Raw genomic sequence first — 8,817 nt, 5'->3', positions numbered from 1 at the left:
GCACCTTGTGCTGGGGACAATAAAAGGCCACTCCTAAAATGTGCAGTTTTGTCACACAACACAATGCCACAGATGTCTCAAGTTTTCAGGGAGCATGCAATTGGCATGCTGACTGCAGGAATGTCCACCAAAGATGTTACCAGAGAATTGAATGTTCATTTCTCTACCATAAGCCGCCTCCAACGTCGTTTTAGATTATTTGGCAGTACGTCCAACTGGTCTCACAACCGCAGACCACGTGTAACCACGCCAGCCCAGGACCTCCACATCAGGCTTCTTCACCTACAGGATTGTCTGAGACCAGCCACCCGGACAGATTTCTATCAGTAATAAAGACCTTTTGTGGGGTGCCCAGTCATTTGAAATCCATAGATTAGGGCGTAATGATTTTTTTTTTCAATTGACTGATTTCCTTATATGAACTGTAACTCAGTAACAGTTGGAAAAGGGTGCATGTTGCGTTTATAGTTTTTGTTCCGTGTATATATAGGGACTTTCTTGGTAGGACTCGAACTATGTTGGTACTTTGAATGTGGTAATGACTTGTTTTTTTTAATAATCAGGAGATATAGTGCCTTCAGAAAGTTATGGCGAGCCTAAATAAGTTCAGGAGTCACATAATACGTTGCATGAACAATGTGTGCAATAATAGTGAAAACACAATGCAGGTTTTGGAATATTTTTTTATTCGATACAGGCTTCCTTCTTTCCTCTGTAATTGTTTTAAAGTCACCATTGGCCTCGTGGTGAAATCCTTGAGCGGTTTCCTTCCTCTCCGGCAACTGAGTTAGGAAAGTCGCATGTATCTTTGTAGTGACTGGGTGTATTGATACACCATCCAAAATGGAATTAATAACTTCACCATGCTCAAAGAGATATTCAATGTCTGCTTCTTTTTTTAAATTACCAATAGGTACCCTTCTTTGCGAGGCATTAGAAAACCTCCCTAGTCTTTGTGGTTGAATCTGTGTTTTAAATTCACTGCTCGACTGAGGGACCGTACAATTATCTGTATGTGTGGGGTACAGAGATAAGGTAGTCATTCAAAAATCATGATAAACACTATTATTGCACACAGAGTGAGTCCATGCAGCTAATTATGTGACTTGTTAAGCACATTCTTACTCCTGAACCTATTTAGGCTTTCCATAACAAAGGGGTTCAATAGTTATTGACAGTTTGAGCTTTTCATTTTTAATGAATCTGTAAAAACGTCTAAAAACTTAATTCCACTTTGACAATATGGGATATTGTGTGTGTGTGTGTAGGCCAGTGACACATATCAATTTAATCCATTTTAAATGCAATATATATCAATTTAATCCATTTTAAATGCAGGCTGTAAAAAAACTAAATGTGGAAAAAGCAAAAGTGGGGAATACTTTCTGCCGCTGTAGGGAGTTTATACTGTTTGTTTTATTTAAATGATTTTGATATAGCTACTGTTAATATATATTTTTTATTTTCTCATTTTAAAGAAAATTACCAATATTCATATTTATAACATATTGCCCACTATTTGCACTATGAATAAATAATTAAATATTTCTCAAATCAATGTGTGAAGAAATGGATTGTTCATTAACCTTGTTTATATATTTTATGCTGCGTTTGAAAATAAAAAAACAAACATGAAGTTCTGGAAATTTGATTGACTTTTAATACAGATGCATTAGATAATTACAATATTGTCCCCTTAAATGCAGAATAACAAAAACATAGAATATAAGAGAGCTCCAAGTACAAAAATAACTAATCAAACCTGAAGAAGGTTTTCCTTCAACGTAACCCTCTATGAAGGATATCCTCTATAGCAACCCTCTATAGCAACCTCTATAGCAACCCTCTATAGCAACCTCTATAGCAACCCTCTATAGCAACCTCTATAGCAACCCTCTATAGCAACCTCTATAGCAACCCTCTATGAAATCTTTTAAGTCCCTCAGAGCTACATGAGATTGGCATCGATACATTAAAACAGTTTTGCTTAGTTTTCAGAGAACCTCTAAAACCTAACGGTACATAATATTATATTCTTCACACATATTGCTGGTTGGATTGTCTTCCATCCATACTCTGGGCTCTGAAAGAATCGTCATAGGCCGTTCTGGGTCTGGTGTTAGCTTTGTAAACTGTTGTGTGTTGGGAAGCAGGCTTGTAGGCCATCCCATAACTGAGGTAGAAAGAAAACAAAATGATTATGGATTAAGAATAACACGGGAATATTCAGGAATTACTTGAAAGTTTGGTCACACTATAACTTTAATTTATAAGCCGTGTATGAGGCATGTGTTTCATGATTTGAAAGTTCTTGTATGTTTTTTTTTCTTGAGAATGATGTCATTTTATTGAGGGAATGAGCATGTTTCTCTGACTCATGATATGGTGGAGAAAAATGAAACTTACTTTTGTCTCTTCTCCTCTGGTGGAACCATCCCCCGACAGGCCATACACATCATAACCCCTCCCACGACCAGCACGGCTCCGCCTATCCACCCCACAAAGAGGGCAGAGCCAAAGGTGTACCTGAGAAACCAAAGAGATACATTGACACGTTAAAACAATTACAAATTGGCATCATCACTTTATAATAGATACCAGCTTATGTACCAAGGCTTGCCACCCAAATGCCACACTCTTCCCTACATAGTGTACTACTTTTGACCAGGACCCACATATTCATTTTATACCACTTGTTCATGTCCACTAATAGAAACAAATGCCATATCTTATCCCATAAGGCTCTGGTCAATAGTAGTGCACTATATATGGAATAGGGTGCCATTTGGGACTCAACAAAAGTGAATCCTCATATTGCAAGTAAAAGGGCCAGTGCAGTTAAAAAAAACTTGATTTTCCTATTTGTTTTGATGGTATTTCCACACTATGAGGTCAAAAATAACCCCCAAAATTCTGTAAGAGCTGTTTGAAATATAATGCCTGGAATTTTTGGCCCAGATTATGACATCACAATCTGATCTGATTATTTTGACCAATGACCAGTCATCTTTTATTTGCATATGTATCCTCCTACTTTAAAGAGGTAACCTGGGTAGGCTCTAGAGTCTATAGACGATCCTATCCACCAATCAGGGCTGTGTACGTAAATATATTGACATTTGCATTGACACGCCCACACGTTTAGACCGAGCGTTTTCAATTACACAAATTATACAAATATATACTTGGAGTTACTCTATTTCAATTAAAATAAAAAACACACACTGATTTATTAGACTACAGTGACGATTAAAATAATGAATAAAAGACTGTATGAGGGCTTTAATGTACCTGGGAGTGAGAGATCCTCCCATTCCTCCTAATCCTCCCCCCAGTACTCCTTCTCCTCCATATCCACCACCTGCATAGGTGGTGAACCGGAAGCTGCTAACGATTAGGTTGGCAAAGACCGACACTCCAGCAATGCCACAAACACCTAGGAGGATGGAAATTACATTGTCATTTTCAGATCACAGAAATGTGTCTTTTTGGCTTTAAACCCAAATTTGAATCAGAATTATTTTGCTTGCCAGTTATGAACATCAATACCAAAACATCACCTCACCTCCGAGCAGAAACATGACCCCAGAGGTCAACGTCATGGTAGCCTTGACGCTGTCCTCCATGTTCCCCATCTTCAGACACTTGAGGGCAAAGATGGCGACCAGACAACCGATGGCTCCCAGGACCATCCCCACTATCATCAGGGCCCGCACAGCTTGGAGCATAGCTGCAGGTCAAACCAGAACACACAGTCAGATAGACCAGTCTACAGGTCAAACCAAAACACACAGTCTGATAAACTAATCTACAGGTCAAACCAAAACACACAGTCAGATAGACTAGTCTACAGGTCAAACCAAAACACACAGTCAGATAGACTAGTCTACAGGTCAAACCAACACACACAGTCAGATAGACTAGTCTACAGGTCAAACCAAAACACACAGTCAGATAGACTAGTCTACAGGTCAAACCAAAACACACAGTCAGATAGACTAGTCTACAGGTCAAACCAAAACACACAGTCAGATAGACTAGTCTACAGTTCAAACCAAAACACACAGTCAGATAAACTAGTCTACAGGTCAAACCAAAACACACAGTCAGATCAACTAGTCTACAGGTCAAACCAAAACACACAGTCAGATAGACTAGTCTACAGGTCAAACCAAAACACACAGTCAGATAAACTAGTTTACAGGTCAAACCAAAACACACAGTCAGATAGACTAGTCTACAGGTCAAACCAAAACACACAGATAAACTAGCCTACAGGTCAAACCAAAACACACAGTCAGATAGACTAGTCTACAGGTCAAACCAAAACACACAGTCAGATAGACTAGTCTACAGGTCAAAACAAAACACACAGTCAGATAAATTAGTCTACAGGTCAAACCAAAACACACAGTCAGATAAATGAGTCTACAGGTCAAACCAAAACATATAGTCAGATAAACTAGTCTACAGGTCAAACCAAAACACACAGTCAGATAAATGAGTCTACAGGTCAAACCAAAACACACAGTCAGATAAACTAGTCTACAGGTCAAACCAAAACATATAGTCAGATAAACTAGTCTACAGGTCAAACCATTGATTAGGCCCTATAGTATTGATTAGGCCCTATAGTTCTCCTGTTTGTTGTATTGATTAGGCCCTATAGTACTCCTGTTGGTTGTATTGATTAGGCCCTATGGTACTCCTGTTTTGTTGTATTGATTAGGCCCTATAGTACTCCTGTTTGTTGTATTGATTAGGCCCTATAGTACTCCTGTTTGTTGTATTGATTAGGCCCTATAGTACTCCTGCTTTGTTGTATTGATTAGGCCCTATAGTACTCCTGTTTTGTTGTATTGATTAGGCCCTATGGTACTCCTGTTTTGTTGTATTGATTAGGCCCTATAGTACTCCTGTTTTGTTGTATTGATTAGGCCCTATAGAACTCCTGTTTGTTGTATTGATTAGGCCCTATAGTACTCCTGTTTGTTGTATTGATTAGGCCCTATAGTACTCCTGTTTGTTGTATTGATTAGGCCCTATAGAACTCCTGTTTGTTGTATTGATTAGGCCCTATAGAACTCCTGTTTGTTGTATTGATTAGGCCCTATAGTACTCCTGTTTGTTGTATTGATTAGGCCCTATAGTACTGCTGTTTGTTGTATTGATTAGGCCCCATAGTACTGCTGTTTTGAGGGGCCACTTAACTACATTTTGTGCCCAGAAGATAATCTCACTCCCTGCTCTTGAATGTAGTTGTATAAAATTATTTAACCCATAAAAGTCTAAGCCTTTTTTTGTGTGTGTGTGTGTGTGTGGGGGGGGGGGGGGTCTACTAAGCTAACATTTTGAATTATTTTAAGAAGGTCATTTAGCTATTTGGTTTTGAATTTTTGGACCCCTTTAGGTCTCAATTTAAAAAATATATATATAATTTTCTGATTAAATATAGAGTTTGGCCTTTACTGCTATAGCCCATAAAAACGTATTAAATAACACATTCATAAATTGCAAAACAGACATTCAAAAAATAAATCATAAGTAATATGGTTTGGAAGTGTCTGTCCTATATCTAGGAGATATAAAAAAGCTCAGGAAAAATGTTAGGTTTTTTGGACACATATTTAACCCCCCAAAAAATGTGCGGACTGGCACAAAACTACTTCCATGCTTCCATACATTTTTTTAAACCAGTAACGGGTTACCTTCAGACAAGTCCCACGACACTTGTGGGGGTTGTAGAACACCATCGTGTTCGTGAGAGTCTCCTCTTTCCATAGTGGGGTCATATTAGTTGTTAGGCCAAACCGTTCGGACGCTACTGTCACGCCCTGACCTTAGAGATCCTTTTTATGTCTCTATTTTGGTTTGGTCAGGGCGTGAGTTGGGGTGGGCATTCTGTTTTGTGTTTCTATGATTTTCTATTTCTATGTTTTGGCCGGGTATGGTTCTCAATCAGGGACAGCTGTCTATCGTTGTCTCTGATTGGGAACCATACTTAGGTAGCTTTTTTCCCCACCGTTCTTTGTGGGAAGTTGACTTTGTTTAGGGCACATAGCCTTTGAGCTTCAAGGTTTGGTTTTGTAGTGTTTATTCTTTTGTTTGGCGTCATTTTGAGTTAATAAAGAAAATGTACGCTCACCAAGCTGCACCTTGGTTCTCATCCTTCAACAGCCGTGACAGCCACAGACATTTTCATGAGAAGACCCATTTTCCGGGATATCTCGTGACAAACAGGGCTGTAGCTCTGCCACATTCCACTGCAGATGCCTGCGGCTATGGAACCCTGACCTGTTCACCGGACGTGCTACCTGTCCCAGACCTGCTGTTTTCAACTCTCTAGAGACCGCAGGAGCGGTAGAGATACTCTTAATGATCGGCTATGAAAAGCCAACTGACATTTACTCCTGAGGTGCTGACTTGCTGCACCCTCGACAACTACTATGATTATTATTATTTGACCATGCTGGTCATTTATGAACATTTGAACATCTTGGCCATGTTCTGTTATAATCTCCACCACAGCCAGAAGAGGAATGGCCACCCCTCATAGCCTGGTTCCTCTCTAGGTTTCTTCCTAGGTTTTGGCCTTTCTAGGGAGTTTTTCCTAGCCACCCGTGCTTCTACACCTGCATTGCTTGCTGTTTGGGGTTTTAGGCTGGGTTTCTGTACAGCACTTTGAGATATCAGCTGATGTACGAAGGGCTATATAAATACATTTGATTTGATTTGATCGACGAATGTGGTGGATTAAAACGCAGTAAAACAAATATCTCTGGTGCGTCTATCAACTCTAGGTTGTTTTTAAAAAAAAAGATTGAACTGATCTAGTAAAGTTGTTTAAATCAACACAACTAGATTTTGTGAGACAAAAACAAACTTGACCTTTTATTGATCATGGCCTTGAATACTATTCTTTAAAATGACCCACCTTACTAAACTATATTTTGTTTCCCCAGGAAGATAATCTCACTTCCTGCTTTTAACACGCACTCTTAAAGATCAAACACTGCTGCAGAAACTAGATTAGAAATGCTCAAAATGGTTTGTTTCAAAGTCAAGTGAAAGGAAACAAATGTTTGTTTTATTCCACTAATTAATGTGTACTTATACAGTATAAACAAATGTAATATATTTTTTAGACAGAGCCACACCTTTGAGATGTACTCGACATACAAAGCTCAATGGAGATGTTACAACTGAGAAATGATGGTTCTGTAAAGCCTACATGGCTGTGGCAGTAGATATCAAAAACTGACCCAATGCACCCAGCATAAAGCCGATAAAATAATCTTTGTGGCGGCCATTTTAGGTTCCCTTTTTGTTCGATGTCAAACCCCTCCTTGGCTTCGTGATGTAAATGAAGTCATGAAATGGCTGTCTATCCTCTGGTTTTTATCACTATGTACTCTTGAACAGGGAACGAACCTTATCAGGTGTATGCAAAACATTTTCGTGAGTTGCTGTCACAGTTTCGGGCAACGGTTGTATTTTCAGTAAGAGTTTCCGCGTTTTTCTAACTAACGAAGGGTGTGCCTCGCCTGACCTTATTTTTATATGTGGTTCTCAGGGAACAAAAATCCAAACTATTTAGATATTTCCCAATCACCACACTACAATATTGACCTTTTTCTCAATTATGATTCTGAGTCTATCCCCAAAGTGGTGTGACTTTTACTAATCCATCAATATTACCATCTATTCATACATCGTGTAAATTAACCTAGCATAAACTAATGTCCTACGTTTCCTGACTTTCTTGGCTTCATGTGTAATAAAATGGGAATTTGTCCAACTTACTTTAGTCAGTTGCATTCAATGAAGTATTGAACTGGATCCATAGTAACTGAGTAAACTAAACTATCAGAGTAAATCAACAAGTTACTATTATTACATGTTGAGTCAAAGAGCTTGGGTCATGTCAACTTGTTGCTCTGGTCACTACTGTGTAGAGTAGAGGCTGCTGCATCTGAATGAGGACAATGGCGTTTGTTGTACCTGGTAGCCCCAGGAAGTAAGGTTGGCAATGGTGAACGTTTAAAAATAAGGAAAACTCCAGCACGTCAGTGATCTTGATGCAAACCATTTAATGGATCTAAGTCACCAATGTTTTGGTCTCAGTCAACCTTTATCAGGCATATTTGGTATAGTGTACGTACCTGGTAGCCCCAGGATGGTGAAGTAGGGTCGGCACTCTGTGAATCCGGAGCTCTGCCGGACGCAGGATCTCCAGAGTCCTGAGTAGGAGAAGATGGCGGTCACAGGATTGTCGTACAGGTCCTCCGTCGCCCACTGGTCCATCCCAGTGGCGGCTATAATCCCACCCACCCCCAGCAGGCTCAGCACAAAGCCCATCACCTGGCACAGGGTCGCCGCCATGATGCAGATGCCTCTCTCTCTCTCTTCTCTCTCGGTGGGAAACCAACTCCTGCCTCTCTCTCTCTCTGGTAAAGCTAACGTTCAACGCTATCACAACCTTCTTCTTTCTCTCTCGGTTGGCAAAAATAACAACAACAAAACAAATCGGAACCTTAGCTACTGCAGAGTCTCTCAGCTTCTGCTTGTTTCTAATGCCCCAATGCCAACACTGAGACTGGGCTCTTGACTCGCTGTGTTTGAAGTGAATCTGATACTGGCAGGCTTGACCTCCTGAAAGACTGTTACATCTGTCCTTCTGTGTTTGCCCACTGCTGCCAAGTCATCGCTTGTGTCCCAAATGCCACCCTATTCCCTATATGGTGCACTACATTTGACCATGATCTCTGGTCAAAAGTAGTGCACTATATAGCAAATAGGGTGGCATTTGGGACGTAC

The 8,817-nt window shown here is 39.9% G+C and overlaps 1 protein-coding gene across 1 annotated transcript; it reads right to left on the bottom strand.

Annotated features, from left to right (window-relative positions):
- Window positions 1–2,037: 2,037 nt before the first annotated feature.
- On the bottom strand, window positions 2,038–8,382 carry LOC120054374 (claudin-18-like). Its single transcript, XM_039001785.1, has 5 exons — window positions 8,163–8,382; window positions 3,566–3,730; window positions 3,292–3,436; window positions 2,407–2,526; window positions 2,038–2,173 (listed from the first exon to the last, which is right to left on the bottom strand). The coding sequence occupies exons 1-5, from the start codon at window positions 8,380–8,382 to the stop codon at window positions 2,038–2,040; spliced, it is 786 nt and encodes a 261-aa protein (XP_038857713.1).
- Between the last annotated feature and the right edge of the window lie 435 nt (window positions 8,383–8,817).

This window comes from Salvelinus namaycush, chromosome 10 (assembly GCF_016432855.1).
Source record: "Salvelinus namaycush isolate Seneca chromosome 10, SaNama_1.0, whole genome shotgun sequence".
Lineage (NCBI taxonomy): Eukaryota > Metazoa > Chordata > Actinopteri > Salmoniformes > Salmonidae > Salvelinus > Salvelinus namaycush.
This window is presented reverse-complemented; position numbering and strand designations above follow the sequence as displayed.